Source organism: Protomyctophum bolini (assembly GCF_963924005.1).
Source record: "Protomyctophum bolini genome assembly, chromosome: 6".
NCBI lineage: Eukaryota > Metazoa > Chordata > Actinopteri > Myctophiformes > Myctophidae > Protomyctophum > Protomyctophum bolini.
The window spans coordinates 47934651-47958381 of NC_137867.1; the positions used below are offsets into that span (position 1 = coordinate 47934651).

General features: G+C 44.3%; 1 protein-coding gene across 1 annotated transcript; it reads right to left on the reverse strand.

Moving 5' to 3' along the window:
- Nucleotides 1–2033: 2033 nt before the first annotated feature.
- On the reverse strand, nt 2034–21733 carry LOC308317445 (uncharacterized protein). The gene is made up of 9 exons (XM_080766444.1): nt 21576–21733; nt 18473–18575; nt 15671–15752; nt 14873–14993; nt 13354–13482; nt 9327–9388; nt 5213–5330; nt 4206–4497; nt 2034–2926 (listed from the first exon to the last, which is right to left on the reverse strand). The coding sequence occupies exons 1-9, from the start codon at nt 21636–21638 to the stop codon at nt 2367–2369; spliced, it is 1530 nt and encodes a 509-aa protein (XP_080622570.1). The 5' UTR covers nt 21639–21733; the 3' UTR covers nt 2034–2366.
- Between the last annotated feature and the right edge of the window lie 1998 nt (nt 21734–23731).

Here is a 23731-nt window from a genome sequence, read left to right on the forward strand (position 1 = left end):
TATATATATATATATATATATATATCTATATCTTCATTTAGTTTTTGTCTTTTTTATTTCCCCTCTTTTGTGCTGCTTGGTAGATAACCAGATAACCAACACACCAACATAGAACCTACAGCTCGGTAGAGGCTGCAGATAACCAACACGTCTGCATGTATGCTTATCATCAACAACAGATAAATATCGGCTACTGCCATCGGGTTCGTGTCAGTTAGTTTTGTTGGCCCGATATTGACCGATATTAACGGCAAATATCGTCCGATACGGATATTATGTGGCCGATTCATCATCGGTGCATCCCTATTTCCCCCATTCCCTTAATCTACATCAATGGAAACTAAAATCGTTAAAGTTATTAAACGCTGTGATGTTTACTAGAGATGCTCCGATCAGGGGGGGGGGGGGGGGCGATCCTGATCACCGATTGTTTTTCCTCATGGTCGGCCGATATATCGATCTTGTGCGTAAGGGGGAAAAATTTGAATATTTCCAAAAACGTCAAAACGTCATAACATTTTATTATACTATAATATATCCGATTGATTTTATACTGACTTCGATCGGTTTCGGTTTCATTGCCGATCTTTTGGAGTTGCCGATCGGCCCGTTCACCGATCGGTGGCCGATTGATCGGAGCACCTCTAGATGTTTACCTCAAAACTTCCAAGTCAATTCAAAACGACATCAAAAAGGAAAAACCCCAAACTCAAAAGATTCATGAGCCTCAAAACTATTTCAGCCGGCGGGTAAATGAACGAGGTTATGCCAAACTATAACAAAAGTGCAAAGCAAAGCAAAGCAAAACATGGCAAAAACCAAAAAATAAACAACCTTTTTTCACCAAAACCAGATTATTACTAAAAATAATCACAATGTGTGTGAAACGTCTGAAAGAAACAAAGGAGATGATGAGTCTTGGTGGAGTGTACCGTTGGCATCTTAGGGCAGTGGTTCCCAAGATGGGGTCCCGGGGGCCCCCCCTAGGGGTCCTTGAGAGTTCCAGGGGGTCCCCAGCTAAATGATAACGAGGAACCTAATGGACCCTTATGGGTCTGTAACTCAAGAGTATACAAACGGAACCAAATGGACCAGTCATGGGTCCATCCTGCCTTGTAGAGGTGATCTATACGCTCACATAGAGCTTGTAGAGCTGATCTATACGCTCACATAGAGCTTGTAGAGCTGATCTATAAGCTCACACGATCTATAAGCTGATCAATAAGCTCACATGCTGATCAAGGTCTCATTTGGAGCAGAAAACGGGGAGTAATAAGCGCACGTACGCACGTCGGCTGTGAATTTAGACTGTTCTACCATGTGGGGGAACAAAAAAAAAGGGAGGGGAAAAAAGTTAATTAATTGATTTATTATGGATTAATGCCAACTAATCAAATCTCGGAATCTCGTTTTTTGGCACATGGGGGTACAGTAGCTCTATTCACCGGATGTTCTCGTTTCAGCACAGACTGTGTTAACATATTGCGTTGTTTGTTGTGTTGTTGTTGTTTGTTGAGTTGTTGTTGTTTGTTGAGTTGTTGTGTTGTTGTTGGGTTGTTTGTTCGGTTGTTGTTGTGAAATAAAATCTACCGCGGTAGATCGACGCCAAGCCCGACGTATTCACGCTCTGTCGCGCGACGGTGTCACAAGATGAAAATAGCCGACCTACAAGTTCATAAAGGACTGTTTTAGAGCTACAAGCTCACGTAGGCGCGCGGTGTGTAGCGATGGGACCATTAACCGCTATCATCGCGATAAAACGATACAAAATGATGATATCGTGGACATTTGGATTTATTCATTTAAATTAGGATGAATTCACTTCACACAAGTAATGCACCACTTAAACCCCTCCATAGTTGATTAAAAAAATAACAGATCTGTAAACCCTCTACAGTTGATAAAACAGATCTGTAACTACGTTCTTATTTCACAATACGACAACATTTTGTTGTACTTTAACTGTTAAAAAATAGCAGATCTACAAGCTCATAGCGAGCTTGTAGATCTGCTATTTTTTTTTAATCGTGAACATGTGGCGCAAATCGTTGAATATATATATACTTTACTAAAATCTTTGTTTCTGGGGGGAGGGTCCCTGGAACAACATATTTTGAGATGGGGTCGGTGGCCAATTACATATTATTTTTGGGGGATCTTGTGATAACCACTGATATAGAAACATGTTTATTTTTCTGAAAACTGTCAGGATTTGTAGATTTTTCGAATCGTCCTCAGGTCTAAATGGGTTAAAAAGCAATATTCCTTTTATTATCGCGATAATACGGTTAATCTCTACGCGATCGTCGTGCGACACCGTCCGGCAGGCGACAAATCGTGAAGGAACGAGCGGGGGGGGCTCCAAACTAACCGGGCATGAGCAGAGCGGAGCGGGCTTTGTTGAGGGGAAGCCCCGCCCCTAGCGCACGCAGACCGTCCAATCCAGAGTCCAGATGGCGGTGGTGGTGGCCGGCGGCCCCGCCCCCAACCAGGAGACCCGCGGCGGCCGCGTGGCGGTGGTGGTTGCCGCCACCGTCCACCAGGGGGCAGCAGTGGACGAAGGACGAGTTGTTGTTGGTGTTGGAGTTAACGCACTGGAGACGACGAGGGAGGCAGCCGAGGTGGGCGGTGGTGGACTGGTGTGGTGGCAGCGCCCCCTGGTGGTGGTGCTCTGGAGGGTCCGGTTCCGGAGCCAGGGAGCTCAGCATGGAGCTCCAGAGGCACAGGATGGACGTGGAGGAGGAGGGTAGCGTAGTCGAATGGTGGTGGTGGTGGTGGCGTGGTGGTCGGTGGGGCTGGGCCGGGGGGGCGGTGCCCGGGGGGGCGGGGGGGCCGCTGGCGCCGTGCGGCCAGCGGTGGTCGCGTCTCTCGTCGCCGTCGTCAGTGGTCGCGGTCGACGACAGGACGCAGCCGGGAAGCAGCAGGGCTGTCAATCAATCACCACGACAACATGACGTTATAATTCTTCTTTACTCTGACATTGTCCGTATTCATACGTACCGCCCCAGCTAGGGGACGTTATTTGCTATAGGACCGCCCAACGTGTACTCAGTGTATATTAATGGTTGAGCCCCGCGGCAGCTTTTCACATTGATCCGGTTGCTATGGCAACGCATCACTCACCGACACCAGCTATGGGACGTTAAATCTGATCTCTGTTTAACATCGGTTCAAAAGGAGGATTTTCAATCCAGGAGAGCCCGTCCTATTGGTAGCCTGAATTTCATTTCTCTTCACTCCATTGTTCAGTCTGAAAGCCCTCTCTACTACAGCCGTTTCTGGGATGGGCGTTGCCAAAGAGGCAGTCTTCGGCGATTGCCGTTGTTGTCAATCATGTGGCTATGGCTAACTCGTTTGCTAACCAAACAAACACAGCCAACGAGCGCTACTAGTATGTAAACAAAAGCGGTAAAATATGTCGGATGATGATGTTTATAAAACCTCTCGTGTCTGTAAAGAAACTATTTATCATACGTCGATTTAATAGCCAGATTGATACGGCCGTGAGTTACCGCAGTGGGGGGGCAGCCATGTTTGTTTGTGTCTGGACGGCGCTGTTGTTTGACGTCATCGAGTTGAAACGACGCTGATTCGTCGTACAGATTTCCAACCGAGTCTGAGACCTCCTTCGGGAGCGTCACCAGACCCTGAATCGCCTGAACATATTTTTTTAATGGGCGTGGCTAGGGATTCAGGGGCTGGAGCCAGGCTATCCTATTGGTGGATCTAAAGGAGGGTTTTCAGGAGAGCTGTCCTATTGGTGGATCTTCAGCAATCCACAGTTTGGTTGTCATTTGTGACTTTTGTACTGCGCCGGCATTTAAAGATTAAAAAGACCAAAAGTTGTCAGACAGAAATAATTGAAGATTATAACAATTTAATTGTGGGTTTTTTGGGGGCATTCAATGTTAGAAAACTAATAATTTTAATAAATTGAGATTGCCTTTAAGGCCTCGTAATCAGATATGACAAATATGACTTAAAAAATTACTGGCATATTTCATAATTTTATACAAAATAATTGCAAGCTTACAAAATAGCCGATCTACAAGCTTACAAAATAGCGGATCTAAAAGCTTACAACGCGTCAAAAAATGACGCGTTGTAAGCTTGTAGATCGGCTATTTCTGCTTTTTATTTTATTTCACCGATTATCTCGAACCATTCCGATTGGACGACGATGCAAAGACGGCGAGAGGACGTACCGTGAGGCCGCTGGCCAGGAGCAGGAGTGGGCGGGGTCAGAGGAGGGGCCTCTGTGTCGCCGCCGGGCAGCGATTGGCCAACGGTCCGGACGCCGCCGCCGCTGGGCAGCGATGATTGGCCGACGTGGACCGCAGTGGGGGGAGGAACCGGGCCCAGGAGGGGCTGCTGATTGGTGGAGGAGTTGGAGGAGGAGGAGGGCCTGCTGGGGAGACTCAGCGTCTGCAGCACGGCGCTGGTGGCGATCAGGGCCGCCACGCTGGTCAGGTAGACCAGACCCAGCATGCAGCACACCTAGTGGACAACACAGGTTATTACACCACACCTAGTGGACAATAAGGGTTAATGCAATCAACACAAGAGTGTCACATGATAAAGAAACTGTGCAAATTAGCAATCAGAAGTATGTATGAGTAACAAGAATAAGAACAATAAGTAATAGACAAAGTCAGGAGTCCCTATCCACTAGGAGCTGTGTTGGTTGTTCAGTAGAACAATTGAAGTGGGAAGGAAAGAAATGACGTGTATAAACGCAACTACGCATCCTCCCAATTAAAACCGCAGGGTGCCTCAGACGTGTATATACTAGAGTTCTCATCGGGCCCGGCCCTAAACTGGGCCCTAACTGATCAGGCCCGAGGCACGGCCTGGCCCGACTAATTAGCATAGATTTTAGGCCCGAACCGGCCCTAAAGAATCGGGAACTCTACACAGAGTAAAAGTGAAAGGCCAGTCAGCAGCACCATCTTCATAATAGATACATGCACAAACAGACAGAACAGAACTATTATTTTTATTATTATAAACAAATTCAATATATAAATATATATTTATTTATTTTTCATGGAGCTCGAGACCCGGCCCGCCCCGCCCCTAAAACGTCAGGTTGTGTCGGGGCTGGTCGGGTTCGGGCAGAGTCTGAGAACTCTAGTGTACACGTCTTTAGGTCGTATAAAAATGTTTCTATCTCTGATTAATTTCCCCAGAATTATTCTTATTCTTATTCTACCTTGGTAAAGTGTTGGTAGATTGCTGTCAGAGCGTGCCTCCATGCATTGTGCTCCAGCAGAACACAGAGGTCGGTGTAGGTGAACCATCCTCTCTTCATCCCCTGGCGCTCCGCAAGGCTGTGGAACACAAGGAGAAACCATACCAATGTCAACGCACAGCCCAGCCCAGCCCACACAACACAACACACTGTTGCTCTGCAATGCCGTTGGAACAGAGAGAAACCATACCAATGTCAACGCACAGCCCAGCCCACACCACACAACACACTGTTGCTCTGCAATGCCGTTGGAACAGAGAGAGACCATACTAATGTCAACGGCCAAAATGGGTAAAAACACACGCTCTGCAATGCTGTTAGAACACCGAAAACGCAATCGCTTCAACTTCAACCGCTTATCCATAGTCGGGTCACGGGGGCAACAGCTCCACCAGAGAGCTCCAGACTCCCGAGCAACATCAGTAATTTCCTCCTGGGGGATCCGAGACGTTCCAAGGACATCTCATCCTTGGTATTCCCCGGGGTCACCTCCCAGTGGGACGTGCCTCAAGGACCACCCTAGGGAGACGGCCCGATCCAGATGCCCGCCCGGAACCACCTAAGCTGGCTCCTTTCCAGGCGAAGGAGCAGCGGCTCTACTCCGAGTCTCTCTCGCGTGACTCTCACCCTATCTCTAAGGGAGGATGCCAGGCACCCGTTGAGGATTCGCGACCTTGTTCTTTCGGTCATGACCCACACTTCATGACCTTAGGTGAGAGTAGGAACACTTCATGACCACGGGTGAGAGTAGGAACACTTCATGACCATAGGTGAGAGTAGGAACACTTCATGACCATAGGTGAGAGTAGGAACACTTCATGACCTTAGGTGAGAGTAGGAACACTTCATGACCATAGGTGAGAGTAGGAACACTTCATGACCATAGGTGAGAGTAGGAACACTTCATGACCATAGGTGAGAGTAGGAACACTTCATGACCTTAGGTGAGAGTAGGAACACTTCATGACCATAGGTGAGAGTAGGAACACTTCATGACCTTAGGTGAGAGTAGGAACACTTCATGACCATAGGTGAGAGTAGGAACACTTCATGACCATAGGTGAGAGTAGGAACACTTCATGACCATATAGGTGAGAGTAGGAACACTTCATGACCATATAAGGTGAGAGTAGGAACACTTCATGACCATAGAGGTGAGAGTAGGAACACTTCATGACCATAGAGGTGAGAGTAGGAACACTTCATGACCATAGAGGTGAGAGTAGGAACACTTCATGACCATATAAGGTGAGAGTAGGAACACTTCATGACCATAAGGTGAGAGTAGGAACACTTCATGACCATAGGTGAGAGTAGGAACACTTCATGACCATAGGTGAGAGTAGGAACACTTCATGACCATAGGTGAGAGTAGGAACACTTCATGACCATAGGTGAGAGTAGGAACACTTCATGACCATAGGTGAGAGTAGGAACACTTCATGACCATATAGCAGGCATGCAAACAGGCCCAAGGTGAAAAAGGTGACAGTGTGCGGGGCCGACGCTGTGCCGCGGCGCAAATCTTTTGAGCGTTTATCAGTACTACTAAACCCACTTTTTTGGGGGGGGGGGTCGTGGGGGACAGTATATACTGCACTTAAGAGTCATCAGCACAAATCTATTACTCTCAGTATGTAGAAAGATGTTCAAATGAATTACTTCCTGTACTGTACTAGCCCTCCTCCCCGGCCTGTGTGTCTGCGTTAGGCTGTGCAACAGTGACACTTGGTGGTGAACAAATGCTATAACGCTATGTTCATGCTCGGACACAGCCAGGGACACAGGGACACAGCCAGGGACAGACCCAATGACACAGGGACACAGCCAGGGACAGACCCAATGACACAGGGACACAGCCAGGGACAGACCCAATGACACAGGGACACAGCCAGGGACAGACTTAATGACACAGGGACACAGCCAGGGACAGACCCAATGACACAGGGACACAGCCAGGGACAGACCCAATGACACAGGGACACAGCCAGGGACAGACCCAATGACACAGGGACACAGCCAGGGACAGACCCAATGACACAGGGACACAGCCAGGGACAGACCCAATGACACAGGGACACAGCCAGGGAAAGACCCAATGACACAGGGACACAGCCAGGGAAAGACCCAATGACACAGGGACACAGCCAGGGACACAGCCAGGGACAGACCCAATGACACAGGGACACAGCCTGCAGGGAAAGACCCAATGACACAGGGACACAGCCAGGGACACAGCCAGGGACAGACCCAATGACACAGCCAGGGACACAGCCAGGAACAGACCCAATGACACAGGGACACAGCCAGGGACACAGCCAGGGACAGACCCAATGACACAGCCAGGGACACAGCCAGGAACAGACCCAATGACACAGGGACACAGCCAGGGACACAGCCAGGGACAGACCCAATGACACAGCCAGGGACACAGCCAGGAACAGACCCAATGACACAGGGACACAGCCAGGGACACAGCCAGGGACAGACCCAATGACACAGCCAGGGACACAGCTACACACACATACTGTAGCTGTCTATAGTGTGGTTGAGTGGCTGCACCACTCAAAAATGACAGATGATTATTTACTAAATCAGTACAAATCTAGTCATTATTGATCAAGATGTTAACATTCATGTCCCGATAGTCATAGAACAATGAATTTACTCCAACAGGAGCACTAGCCCCTCGAGAAGCACTAGCCCCTCCTATATTCAGTAGATTTGTGTCCTAAATGCCATTGACAATGAATGGAGAATAATTGTCATATCTCGGCTTTTTATCCTACACAATCCTACACATTCATTGTCACAAAAATGTGACAATATGATTATAAGAGTGCCGCTCACTTCACACGGGTGTGATAAAAAAAAACAGGTCCAGCACTCGCACTCCCATCTCAAAATCCCTTACAGTTACACTCTTCACATCATGTAAAATAGAAATTATATTCACTGGCAAAATAATAACTTCATAATAATACTACTTCAATATTTTAGCCTTAGTCAATTTAAGACATGTAGAGTAACATCCTCTCCTTATTCAACAGTAGCTGCATGTTTTATTTTTTAATATATCTATCTAGTAGGCTATAAGCCCTGGGGGGGGGGGGGGGTGTAGTACTACAAGTTGTATGTATCAAGTGTTTTATTTATTTACTCACACGCACGCACGCACGCACGCACACACACATGTGCGCGTTTATTTACTCGCACGCATGCATGCACATGCACACGCGCACACACACACACACACACACACAGCGAGAGAAACTGACGCCGGCGTGTCCACACCACAGACAGTATAACGGTGCTAACGTTGCTAATGCTAACTAGTAGCAGCTTAACTATGGGACTGACTGGCGAGTCACAGACAGTCTGTCCCAACTCCCGCCGAGTCCCGAGTCCACACAAGCGGAGCGACCAGCGGCGGCGCACATCATGCCGCCCAGATGCAAGCAGAAATATCGTTCAGAATCATTAGTGATCGACTCACGAGACTAGTCCGTCAGTCTCGTCAGATAATTCTCCGGGCAGCGGGCTCGGGCTCCACCCCCACCCACAGACCCCCTCACCCCCCCCAAACATTTTTTTAACGGATTTGCATGAATCACACAGGTCCTATATTTGGGATAAAAACGGCGATTTTCGCCGAAAAGCTACACTTTTGCATGCCTGATATAGGTGAGAGTAGGAACACTTCATGACCATAGGTGAGAGTAGGAACACTTCATGACCATATAAGGTGAGAGTAGGAACGGTAGACAGACAGCTTTGCATTAAAGGCCAGTCCACACTCCACAGCAATGCAACTCCTTTGCAAGAAAACTGTTTTAAGGACTGACCTTAAGCCCAGACCACACCAATGGAATGTAAAATGAGTAAATGACTCATACTGGATCTCTTGTCCAGTAACATTTTAGTCTAGTTTTTATTTGGTGACCAAATAGACAATTAGTTTTAGTCATCATATCTTAGTTTTCATTTAGTTTCAATTTATTAGTATTAGTCGACGAAATCGACACTGATTTGGCCTAAGAGGTTTCCATAAGGTCCAACAGTAGAGAGCACCAACCTGGTTTCTAAGCGACTCAGAAGGTTGAAGTAGTCACTGGGCTCCGTGTAGAGGCTCCACTCCTGAAATGCAGAACACTGTGGTTACACACGTAACCTACACACATTAACAACACTGTGGTTACACACGTAGTTTTAAAGCAGCGTAGTGTGTGCTGCATAAAACAATGGGGCCCGATTATCCTGTAGTGTGTGGTGCTATCAGATTATCCTGTAGTGTGTGGTGCTATCAGATTATCCTGTAGTGTGTGGTGCTATCAGATTATCCTGTAGTGTGTGGTGCTATCAGATTATCCTGTAGTGTATGGTGTTATCAGATTATCCTGTAGTGTATGGTGTTATCAGATTATCCTGTAGTGTGTGGTGCTATCAGATTATCCTGTAGTGTGTGGTGCTATCAGATTATCCTGTAGTGTGTGGTGCTATCAGATTATCCTGTAGTGTATGGTGTTATCAGATTATCCTGTAGTGTGTGGTGCTATCAGATTATCCTAGTGTGTGGTGCTATCAGATTATCCTAGTGTGTGGTGCTATCAGATTATCCTGTAGTGTGTGGTGTTATCAGATTATCCTGTAGTGTGTGGTGCTATCAGATTATCCTGTAGTGTGTGGTGCTATCAGATTATCCTGCAGTGTGTGGTGCTATCAGATTATCCTGTAGTGTGTGGTGCTATCAGATTATCCTGTAGTGTGTGGTGCTATCAGATTATCCTGTAGTGTGTGGTGCTATCAGATTATCCTGTAGTGTGTGGTGCTATCAGATTATCCTGTAGTGTGTGGTGCTATCAGATTATCCTATAGTGTGTGGTGCTATCAGATTATCCTGTAGTGTGTGGTGTTATCAGATTATCCTGTAGTGTGTGGTGCTATCAGATTATCCTGCAGTGTGTGGTGCTATCAGATTATCCTATAGTGTGTGGTGCTATCAGATTATCCTGTAGTGTGTGGTGCTATCAGATTACCCTGTAGTGTGTGGTGCTATCAGATTATCCTGTAGTGTGTGGTGCTATCAGATTATCCTGTAGTGTGTGGTGCTATCAGATTATCCTGTAGTGTGTGGTGCTATCAGATTATCCTGTAGTGTGTGGTGCTATCAGATTATCCTGTAGTGTGTGGTGCTATCAGATTATCCTGTAGTGTGTGGTGCTATCAGATTATCCTATAGTGTGTGGTGCTATCAGATTATCCTGTAGTGTGTGGTGTTATCAGATTATCCTGTAGTGTGTGGTGCTATCAGATTACCCTGTAGTGTATGGTGTTATCAGATTATCCTGTAGTGTGTGGTGTTATCAGATTATCCTGTAGTGTGTGGTGCTATCAGATTATCCTGTAGTGTGTGGTGCTATCAGATTATCCTATAGTGTGTGGTGCTATCAGATTATCCTATAGTGTGTGGTGCTATCAGATTATCCTGTAGTGTGTGGTGCTATCAGATTACCCTGTAGTGTATGGTGTTATCAGATTATCCTGTAGTGTGTGGTGTTATCAGATTATCCTGTAGTGTGTGGTGCTATCAGATTATCCTGTAGTGTGTGGTGCTATCAGATTATCCTGTAGTGTGTGTGTGGTGGTGCTATCAGATTATCCTGTAGTGTGTGGTGTTATCAGATTATCCTGTAGTGTGTGTGTGGTGGTGCTATCAGATTATCCTGTAGTGTGTGGTGCTATCAGATTATCCTGTAGTGTGTGGTGCTATCAGATTATCCTGTAGTGTGTGGTGCTATCAGATTATCCTGTAGTGTGTGGTGCTATCAGATTATCCTGTAGTGTGTGGTGCTATCAGATTATCCTGTAGTGTGTGGTGCTATCAGATTATCCTGTAGTGTGTGGTGCTATCAGATTACCCTGTAGTGTGTGGTGCTATCAGATTATCCTGTAGTGTGTGGTGCTATCAGATTATCCTGTAGTGTGTGGTGCTATCAGATTATCCTGTAGTGTGTGGTGCTATCAGATTATCCTGTAGTGTGTGGTGCTATCAGATTATCCTGTAGTGTGTGGTGCTATCAGATTATCCTGTAGTGTGTGGTGCTATCAGATTATCCTATAGTGTGTGGTGCTATCAGATTATCCTGTAGTGTGTGGTGCTATCAGATTATCCTGTAGTGTGTGGTGCTATCAGATTATCCTGTAGTGTGTGGTGCTATCAGATTATCCTATAGTGTGTGGTGCTATCAGATTATCCTGTAGTGTGTGGTGCTATCAGATTATCCTGTAGTGTGTGGTGCTATCAGATTATCCTGTAGTGTGTGGTGCTATCAGATTATCCTATAGTGTGTGGTGCTATCAGATTATCCTGTAGTGTGTGGTGCTATCAGATTATCCTGTAGTGTGTGGTGCTATCAGATTATCCTGTAGTGTGTGGTGCTATCAGATTATCCTATAGTGTGTGGTGCTATCAGATTATCCTGTAGTGTGTGGTGCTATCAGATTATCCTGTAGTGTGTGGTGCTATCAGATTATCCTGTAGTGTGTGGTGCTATCAGATTATCCTGTAGTGTGTGGTGCTATCAGATTATCCTATAGTGTGTGGTGCTATCAGATTATCCTGTAGTGTGTGGTGCTATCAGATTATCCTGTAGTGTGTGGTGCTATCAGATTATCCTATAGTGTGTGGTGTTATCAGATTATCCTGTAGTGTGTGGTGCTATCAGATTATCCTGTAGTGTGTGGTGCTATCAGATTATCCTGTAGTGTGTGGTGCTATCAGATTATCCTGTAGTGTGTGGTGCTATCAGATTATCCTATAGTGTGTGGTGCTATCAGATTATCCTGTAGTGTGTGGTGCTATCAGATTATCCTGTAGTGTGTGGTGCTATCAGATTATCCTATAGTGTGTGGTGTTATCAGATTATCCTGTAGTGTGTGGTGCTATCAGATTATCCTGTAGTGTGTGGTGCTATCAGATTATCCTGTAGTGTGTGGTGCTATCAGATTATCCTATAGTGTGTGGTGCTATCAGATTATCCTGTAGTGTGTGGTGCTATCAGATTATCCTGTAGTGTGTGGTGCTATCAGATTATCCTGTAGTGTGTGGTGCTATCAGATTATCCTATAGTGTGTGGTGCTATCAGATTATCCTGTAGTGTGTGGTGCTATCAGATTATCCTGTAGTGTGTGGTGCTATCAGATTATCCTGTAGTGTGTGGTGCTATCAGATTATCCTATAGTGTGTGGTGCTATCAGATTATCCTGTAGTGTGTGGTGCTATCAGATTATCCTGTAGTGTGTGGTGCTATCAGATTATCCTATAGTGTGTGGTGCTATCAGATTATCCTGTAGTGTGTGGTGTTATCAGATTATCCTGTAGTGTGTGGTGCTATCAGATTATCCTGTAGTGTGTGGTGCTATCAGATTATCCTGTAGTGTGTGGTGCTATCAGATTATCCTGTAGTGTGTGGTGCTATCAGATTTCAGATCGGCTAGTGTAAGGCACGATTCATACTCCTATTTTAGAGCCGAATAAAAGTCGGTTCGGCTCTGTAGAGCCTACACAATGCGACGTCATTTGAGGTCCGGAGGGGGCGGGTACCGTCCTGAAGTCGCCTCTTCGGTGCTACTGAAAATGTCTGACGAGCCGAAATAATTTCGGCACTACAGCGCCGAAACACAGCGGTAAAATAGGAGTATGAATCGGCCCTGAGGCCAATCTGATCTCAGGTCAGAATGGGGTTAATCAGACCAGTGTGTGTGTCCAGTGGAAACCTGGTATGAATCTGATCTCAGGTCAGAATGGGTTATAATCAGACCAGTGTGTGTGTGTCCAGTGGAAACCTGGTATGAATCTGATCTCAGGTCAGAATGGGTTATAATCAGACCAGTGTGTGTGTGTCCAGTGGAAACCTGGTATGAATCTGATCTCAGGTCAGAATGGGTTATAATCAGACCAGTGTGTGTGTCCAGTGGAAACCTGGTATGAATCTGATCTCAGGTCAGAATGGGTTATAATCAGACCAGGGTGTGTCCAGTGGAAACCTGGTATGAATCTGATCTCAGGTCAGTGTAATGAGGGGTCAGTCAGAGTTACTCACGATGGCGTTGAGGAACGCCATCTCCAGGCCGTTGACCGTTTGCACGTCCAGCTTTCCCGCCGTTCCCCATTCGTCGTTGAACACCTCCTCGTCTTCACCTTCGTCGTACAGGTACTTACTGGCAACCATCTGAAATGAACATCAATTATCATATAAATTAAAAACACCTTCGATTTTTTTCAAAAATAGCAGACCTACAAAGCTCGTAGCGCGCCACTCGGTGGCGCGCTACGAGCTTGTAGATCTGCTATTTTTCAATAGCTAAAGTATAACACAATGCTTAGTTAAAACACCAAAAGGGAGTCCCGTCCAGAATGGGTTGGAGGAGGATATTTAAGCAATAAGCCACGAGAGGTCTCAGGTTAGCGGGTATTTTACACTGGCTGGGGGCGTAGGCAGACCCGACGCGCAGCGGAGGGTCTTCTGCCTCCCAGCCAGTGTAAAATACCCGGTAAGCTGACGGGCCTCGAGTGGCTTATTGCTTTTCTAAAACGGTTACAAACATTATAGCAATATTAACCTAATAAAACTATTACATTCACAAAAGTATCTACGCTTTGCGCCACCAGAGCGAGCGAGAGCCAGAGCCTCAACACTTCCTTGTTTTGCTCCGCAAGTAGCCCATGTGACGGGAGAATAGCGCTTGATGTCTTTACGGGGCTGCCTGGAGCCACACATTCACAGTCATATGAGACGGGCGGTGCTTATAGACGCCCGCACGGCATGCGTTTGTAGAGCAATGAAGCGCTCACCTTCCCCCGGTTCAGCTACAAGGCTGCAGTTTGATACAAAGTGATTGAAGGAGTGGGTTATCGGTGAAATTTACACCGGTCACGTGACGGTAACCAGCCAATCAGAATGAAGTATTGGGACTACCCGTTTTAGAAGTTCTTATTTTCCACCTCCGCTCCATCGCCAAAATTAAGCCATTTCTCCCCACACACACAACCTCAATATAGTCATCATCCATCCATGCACTCCTATCATCCCGTCTACATCGTTGTAACTCCCTCTACACCGTCACATCTCCCAGTCGTCCCTATCCCGACTCCAACTGGTGCGAAACTAAACTATGAGCTTGTAGATCTGCTATTTTTCCAATAGCCAAATTAGGGAAGGGACTCAATCTGAAGGAACTAGATAAAAAGGGATGAAATGTTTGCATCTGTATACTGACCTGACGAAGACCTGTGAAGATCGAACCGAAAATAAAGTAATTATTTACCAAAAGAATGGTGTGCGGGCCCTACCTCATTCCATAATAGCTAAATTATAACATAATGTTTAAAACACCAACAGGGGTTCCCGCCCAAAATGGGTTGAACGTCTTTCTTGTCCTTCCGTAACCATAACTATGCAATAACTGTTGCTTCATTGTACACAGGTGTATTGTATTGCACTGTATTGTATCGTTTTCTCTGTCCTGTGACGCACTTTGGTACGACGAGTCGTTTTTTAAATGTGCTATACAAATAAACAATTGATTTGATGTCCTATGACCCCTGACCTATGACCTTACCATGGAGATCAGGAAGAGGTCGGAGGAGGAGATGTTCTGCAGGTATTCGGGGTTTCTGTGTCGGAGTCGCTCGATGTAGACCAGAGCTAGCATCATAGCGCATGGAGAGATGCACGCCTCTCTGCAATACAGAACACATGTAAGACACACACAAAATGAGTGGTGCAACTCCGCGTGGGGGTCCCCAGTGGGTCTCCGGAACTTCCAGACCCACAAGAACGCGCCCAGGGGCGAGACAGGGCGAGCAGGTACTCTCATTTGCTGGTAGAAACAGTACCGTGCGAATTGTGAAATGCAATTTGTAGCACCAGCACGACTACAGAATGTGACCGTTCAATGGTGATGAAGACAAGGCTCTGAATGATGCAGCAAATGCACATTCTATGAGTTGCAATTCTACACCTTAATTGTGGTACGGCAGTGTGTCGTTCGCCAAAAAGGGCAGATCTACAAGCTAACAACGTGTCGAGGCTGGATGCGTCGTTAGCTTGAAGATCTTGCTGTTCTTCCCTGGCAGGCAGCAGACAGAGCATCAGAGCGAACGCAGCATGATGATGGCGTCAACGGAAGGAATTGCTTGTTCTCCCCGACACGTTGAATGCTAAAGTTATTTGCAAAGTTTGTAATGTTCGAACGTTATCCGATAAAACCTTTAACCAAACGCGGGGTGAAACAGCGTGCACGCACGAAGAGTGCATGGACACAAAGAGTTCTGACATTCCACATGTTGATCCTTCCTATACAACAGGAATACTTCTTGTGTAGCTTCCTTCCGCACAGCTCCATACATCCACTAACCTGGCGACGTGCGCGGCGTACTTCTTCTGTAGCTTGCGTATGGGGCTGGGGGCAGATTTATGGAGGAACTCCACCGCGATATCTGGAAGAGAGATATGGATACACTTAATGGATATATGGATACAGATAATGGATATATGGATACAGATAATGGATATATGGATACAGATAATGGATATATGGATACAGATAATGGATATATGGATACAGATTCACTGTACACTCTATAGGAACGCAGGCTTGTCCTCTCTGTCCAAAAGGCGGGACATGCACTGGTATATTTTCATTTTCAAAGCCATCTCAGGAATGGTCCCCTCTTACATTTGTTCTATGTTGGATCAGAACCCAAGTCCGTATCAGACCCGCTCGGGTGACTTCCTGACCCTCAAGGTTCCTTTTGCAAAAACTGAACATGGCAAAGCAGCTTTTTCTGTCAGTGCTCCTTTTGATTGGAACAAACTCCAAAAATCCTTAAAAATCAGATCACTGCCTTCCCTAGGTCAATTCAGGGAAATTATTTCTAGCACTTTTACTCAGCAATGTAACTGTTTTAATTGAGTCTCATCTATTTATTATATTTATTCTAGCTTTGGACACTTTCTGTTTTACATTTCATATTTTGATATTGCTGTATTGTAGAGTGTATGTTGTTGAGTTTGTTTTTTGTATTTTGTGCTTTGTATTTCGGCTACATTGAAAATGAGGGTTGCCCCTCAATTGTACTCCGAGTTTAAATAAAGGTTATGATGATGATGATGATTCATGGAGTTCCTCCATGAATCTGAGTTGATATCTGAGTCGATATCAACCTCATTGAGACCTGAGAGCAGATCCTACAACGTGTCTTCTAAATCAGGGGTGGGCGCACTGATACGCATTTTGAGCTTGTAGATCTGATATTTTGAGGGGCGCGTGTTCCCACCTACACACAGGTTTAATGTTTGTAACATTTTTGTATAATTTCAAATTCATTTTGTTATACTTATGTAAATTGTATGAACATATATCAGACATAAAAATACTAGTCATTAAGCTACACCCCCCTGGGAAGCTGGAAGTACCCTCACTAAAAACGCCGGGACAACACTCCACACTCAAACTCTTCTCCCTTCTGGCTCCAAAACTGTGGAATGCACTTCCCATTGCAGTCAGAACTGCAGCATCACTCGCAATCTTCCGCCGTAGTCTGAAAACCCACCATTTCAGACTCCATCATGGCCCATAGCACTTACCCCACCCCCTTAGATAGCAATTCTGTAGACTTAGATAGCATTTGATACAGACTTATAGCATGTTATGTAGACAGCATAAGTGCATTGTATGTGCTATTGTCATAGCACGTCATAGTACATATGTATAGAATAGTAGTATAGATGTATAGCTTATATGTATAGTTTCATTATAGATATTCCACTGTTACTTTCTTAGCTTACGCATGTTTCATGATAAATGTTTTTATGTGATGTATACCCATGCTTTTTTGTTCTTGCTTAATGTAAATCGCTCTGGATTAAGAGCGTCTGCTAAATGCCTAAATTGTAAATTGTAAATTGACATGACGCTAGTATATCGCAGGGACTTATACCCCCAATCCAACCCTTGATGCTGAGTGTCAAGCAGGGAGGCACTGGGTCCCATTTTTACAGTCTTTGGTATGACACGGCCGGGGATCGAACCCGACCTCCCAGTCTCAGGGCGGACACCCTAGCCACAAGGCCACTGAGCTGGTGTACTGATATAGACTGAAGTAATTACAGCGTCCCCCCCCCTGGGCGCGTTCCTGGGGGGCTGGATGTTGAGGGGACCCCCGCGCGGTACAGTAGCACCACTCATTTCACACAGGTGTGATTTTTTTACTCTTTATAGATTGTTTTATACAAAAATAATTCTCTTTTTTAAGTTGTGAAATTGTATTTTTTTTTAAAGGTGGAAAACTAAACAAAAGGGATTTGTTTTTCTATGTCAGTGGTTCTCAACAGTTTCATGTCAAGGACCCCCAAAAATATATGTATTTGGCCCCCCATCTGAAAATATGTTGTTCCAGGGACCCCCCCCAGAAGCAAAGATATGAGTTAAAAATGTTCACTCTGAAAGAATATATATTAAAAGATTTGTGCCACATTTTCACGGGTTTAAAAAAAATAGCAGACGTATACAAGCTCGTAGCGCGCCACTCGGTGGCGCGCTATGAGCTTGTAGATCTGCTATTTTTCCAATAGCTAAATCATAACAATGTTTAAACCACCAAAAGGGGTTCCCGCCCCTAAAATGGGTTAACCAATGTGGCTCAGGGGTAGAGTGGCCGGATGGGAACCGTGAGGTTCCCAGTTCGATCCCTGTGGGCTCCCCCAGAGTTAGTGTCCAAGTGTCCTTGAGCAAGACACTGAAACTCTAATTGCCACATTAAATGTGTGTGTGAATGGGTGAGTCATGTAATGCACAAATTACAATCCATGTAAAATGGTAAATGGTGCATTTATATAGGGCCTTTATCCAAGGCGCTTCACATAGATTGTGCATTACATTCACCCATTCACACACACATTCACACACCGATTGCGGCGGAAGCCATGCAAGGCAGCAACCAGCACATCGGGAGCAATGTGGGGTTCAGTGTCTTTGCCCACAAGGACACTTCGACATTTAGACAGGAGGAGGAGCCGGGATTCGAACCGCCGACCCACGGATCATTGGACGACCTGCTCTACCTCCTGAGCCACAGTCCCTGTACAGGGGTGCGTGCGTTTAACCCTTTGAGGACTGCCCTGTGACATCATTGTGTTTAACCCTTTGAGGACTGACCTGTGACGGGGCCAGAGAGGACATCCAGAGAGACATCAGCGTCCAGGCCGTAGTAGAGTCTCTTCCTCACTCGCTCCGAGAGCTTCTGGTGACCAGGAAGAAACTGTAGATACATAGACAGTATGATACCTGGATTATAATTATTATTAAATACCTGTGATGAATTGGACACATTCGTCACATGGGTTGAATGCTCGATTCTGATTGGTCAATGGCTGAATTCAGCGGTGAGTTATGTGTTGATAACAGACCGCTGCCTAATCAGACCCTCTGAGCACCAGCTGTGCCCCGCTTGATTCACTGCCCTTTCCAACATGACAGCCACACACACACACACACACACACACACACACAGCTAAACATTGCTCTCAAAAATGTTTTTGAAAGCGAGAAATAGACAAAGCTGCAGTACCCGAAAATGAATTCCATTTGATCAACTCACTTCCTTGTTTTCCGACAGTGCTGAAGCCCTGCAGCTGGGCAGACGCAGCCAGCGCGAACTTATGGAAGTTGGTTTTCGGTCAATTTATTAATTTGTGTTAGGTACGACCATGTAATAAGCGGGATAATATCTGAATTATCGGCAGACAAATACATATATTTTTGGGGGTCCTTGACATGAAAATGAAAATGAACGACTGACATAGAAACATGAGGTTTTTCAGAAAACTATTTGTAGAATCTGGTGTCAGTCCTATTTTGGTTAAGACTTTTGAGGCCATCAGACTGAGGCTCTGCCTCTGAGCCACTCTGCTACATCATCCTTTTAGCATTACTGTATAACTGTACCTCTGTATTTTAGGCAGAAATGTGAATGAAAGAACAACAATACAAGTATTCAATCAATGCATCAGTTGTATCATATCAAAAGACAAGTAGCTGCTACTTTGGTGGCAGCTATTGAGGGTATGAACATGCGTGAAGTGAATGGTAGTCGATCGAGTGGCAAAGTGAGTGACAAAGTTAATTTGATGTTGTTTAAAGTAATTTAATGCAATCAAATAGGACTTTTCTGTTTGGATGTCTGGGCTGTCAAGGTCAGAAAGGAGTCTTTTTGCCACCCAGTATAGGCATTCCCACATAACTTCCAGGTATGATGATGAGAATAAAGATATTTTACTGGTGGGGTTTTCACAATATTTACACCATGAGGTTTCTTATAAAAATCTGGATTGGTTCTAGATATAATAATACCTAGGTAGCTAATTCCTAGGTAGGTAGGTAGCAGAGCCATAGTTCCGACATACTATTGATCCGAAACCTCAATCCTAACCTAACCCTAACCGCAAGCACGGGAGCAGCGCATGTCGGACCATCGCTTTTTCGCATCGCATCGCATGTCCCCCCGCTTCGGATCTTCGGTGTGTCGGAAAAGCGTGCGCATTGCTTAACTAGCTATAATAATTAGGTGTCACCTAGCCTGGTAGCCAGCCGCAGTGTTGATTTTGTTGACTAAAACTAAGACGAAAAATGTTCGTCGACTAACCTTTTTCACTGACGAAAACTGAGTGGAAACTACATGAAAACTAAGCTATGATGACTAAAACTGAGACGAAAAATGTTCGTCGACTAACCTTTTTCACTGACGAAAACTGAGTGGAAACTACATGAAAACTAAGCTATGATGAGCTGATGACTAAAACTTAAATATACTGACAATTTCGTAAACAAATAAAAACTAGACAAAAATGTTAGGAAGGGACTAGTGGACAAGAGATCCAGTATAAGTCACTTTACAATTAGTTGCATGCTGAAAATAGCCGATCCACAAGCTGGGGGGGGGCTTGTAGATCGGCTATTTTCAGCAAGTCATTACGACAGCATCAAGGCCCGCCAAAACACATTTTGTTTGACTAAGTCAGCTGTAGATTTAGTCGACTAAAATCTTATGACACTAAAACATTCCGGGTGACTAAAACTAAATTAAAACTATGACTATGACTAAAACTGAAATAGAAATTTGCTGCCAAAAACACTATAGCCCCGATACGTTCCCTCATTCTGTACAGAATGAGCCGTAGAAACCTTCTCTTATGGGGGTCCCTGGAATATCTTTTCAAATGGCGGTCCGCTGGGCAAATTAGTGTCAATTTGGGGGTCCTTGACATGAACTTTTTGGGGAATTCTGTAGCTACGGAATGAGCGTAGGGACAGAGGGAACTTATCGGTACTATAGGTGTCAGCCAAGTTAAACAACTCAGTGGTTAACTTGGCTTCCAGGGGGTCTCCCCCCGTCCCCCCCCAGCTAAATTATAGTTTGTAACCAAATGGACCTTTATGGGTCTGTATGTAACTCTGAGAGTGTACACAGGGCCATTTGGTTCTCATTGTACACTCCCAGAGTTAAATTAACATCGATTGTACAATATAAATGTATATATGTACAATATAAATTCCATCAAATGGGGGTCTGTACTAAGACCAATATGCATGTCAAACTGATGTCCTTGACATTAAACTGGTTGAGAATAACTACTAGAGAGAGCCGTACAAATCTTCTCTTAATGAAGAATGTTTTCAAATGTGAGTCCACGGGGCTAATAATTAAGTGCCAATTTGGAGGCCCTTGACATGAACATTTTGGGGAACTACGTACGGAAATAGTTATAGTTCCTTCCCTATAGCTATAATGAGCTGAGGGTAAATGGCAGCTGAACATATAGTACAGAAGTTAGAACAACAATAGTACCATACATGGAAACACATTCATTCTTAGATTAATGTCAAAATATCAGTGTAATCGCCATATTTTTGTCGAAGCATTATTACTTGCCGGTAACTTTAAATATACCGGTAACTGTCTCTATAGTTAGTATTAAAGCCTACTTTAGGGATTCCACTTTCACATCCGTGAAACAATAACAACAAATTATTAAACATCACAAAACTGCCATAGATCATATAATAAACTAACCAGATAATATAACTAACACTAGTATTAATGGCCACGTTTTTAACACGTTTGTCTTCTTTAGGGTGTAAAGAAAACAACAACAATAATAATAACGTCAGCTGTCACAGCTAACATGCTAACGTTATTAGCCCATTAGCTCGCGCTGGTCCCAGTTATAAAAACAACAAACCAAACTAAAGATAAACTGACCGTAAACTCCTGGAAGTCCGACAGCTGGAACTTCTTCTCGTTAAACAACGCGTCGAAGTCCATTTTTGTTATTTATGGTGTCGTGTTTTATTTGTTTTTTATTAAATAAAACAGCAGGCTAGGCTAAAAGGCTAGCCGCTCGCGACTACTAGCGCGAAGCTGTTTGGTTTCATAATAACCACTGGTTCCTATCGCTCGGAGGGACGCCCTGACAGACAGCATCCCCCATCGCCCGGATGGTGATTGGCTGCTTGATGGCAGGTATTGGTTGCCAGGGAGACGTAATTCGCAGACATGTGAATTGTGAAGCTTTATTGATACCTCCATGATGCATTGATGGTCAGGGGATTTTAGTATACCGTAATCTTATCTGAAAGAAGGAATTTACTTTTAAAGAAACACGTTTTTTCTGTTTTTTGATGTTTGTTTCTGAACAAATATTAAATATTGGTTCACTTTTCTAATATTCTAGCCCTCGATCTGAGCTGTGCTTTCATGTGAAATGTACCCCTTCTGCAAACTGTTAATTCTTCAATCAATCAATAATACCAACTTGTGGCGTCACATTGGGCTATTCAAAGGCGTGTTGGTGAAAAGTGCACACAGACAGTCCATGTGTCTTGTTTTAGTACAATTACTTACTTTACACCACTTGTGTAATAATACCATTATTGTGCATAATGGACGTCACCAGTTAATATATGAATGCATTCATCAACTATGCAGTGGTGGTAGTCTGTTTGTTAGATCTGCTATTTTCCGTGTACAGAGCATAAAATCAACATTACAAAGGTTTTCATTTTGAAAGACAAGAGCAAGAAGCTGTTTTTATTCCACTCTGTCGCCATCAACTGGACAAAATCAGCAACAGGCTTTACAACCAGTTTGTTTTCCGCCTGACATTTATATAGGCTATACTTTATTTTGGAGGTTTGACGAAAGTTATAATTTGAAAATAGAGCTTTAAAATATCTGTAAAATGAAAACATAACAGACCACTCAATGTAATTAAATTGTATTAACTTAAAAATGCACAATAATCTACGTATTATTTTCATTCCTTAGGTTTTAAGGTTTATAGTTCATAGATTGTAGCTCACCCATTGTAATTGAAGCTGCTTGTTGAATTGGTTTCCCCCTCTTTCGTTTGTTGACACAACATAGAAAGAAGCACGTTATTTTTTTTTATGAACACCAAACTCTGCACAACAAGCTATCAAAATAAGATAATACAGAAACATTTTATTCTTTTAAAAACTATGGATGGAGCAGAGAATGAATATTCACCATTTCAGCAACGCAGAGGAGCGCCTTCACCAAACAATTAATGTGTAGCTGTGGAAATAGTGTATTTGGACTTACGGGCAGAGCAAGGAATTCACTTTGATACGTCTGTCTGTCTGTCTAGTAGTGAAATATTTCACTTCACCACCAACCAGTTTATTCATTTTTATACAAGTTTAAAAAAAAAACATTACTCTGAGATCTACTGATGTGGTAATACACTTGATAAAACTAAGATACAGAATAAAACGTCAGCACTCGACTGTAGTAATAAACACAGATCAAGTCATTTAAGGGCACTAGTATGATCGCTTCACAGGAAATCCCACACATTTTTACCAATGAATTAATTGGTAAAAATGTGTCTTGTTTAACCCCATTTCCAGACCTATATATATAACACTCATTCAGCGCCATAATGAGTCTCTTACTCCTTGCGTGCAATAAAATACCCAAAGACAGACAGTGCAGTAACAACAAAGCATAGAATATATTATAGAATGGTCAAATTCTATTCCAATTAAATGAATGTTGTGCCAAATGTCTTTCTACACCACCGTCCTATCCTAGGGCACGGGATCACGCTGCAGCACGTTGTGAGCTTGTAGATCTGTCCTTTTTGTCACAGTGTCAAGCTGTGCTTAATTTGACACCACAGCCATGATTGCCTACAGCTGGGCACCGCTCTGCGGACTCGTCTATAGGCCTATAGGCTTTATGAACAAGAACTGAGATCAAGTCTCCCCGTAGTTATTTTTGAGCAGTATAGACGCCTTACACACAATTAAATATAATGCCAAATATAGATTGAAAAGCTTTTCGACACAAGACTGAAGGGACAGAAACACTGATAATCATGACCGTTCACTTTC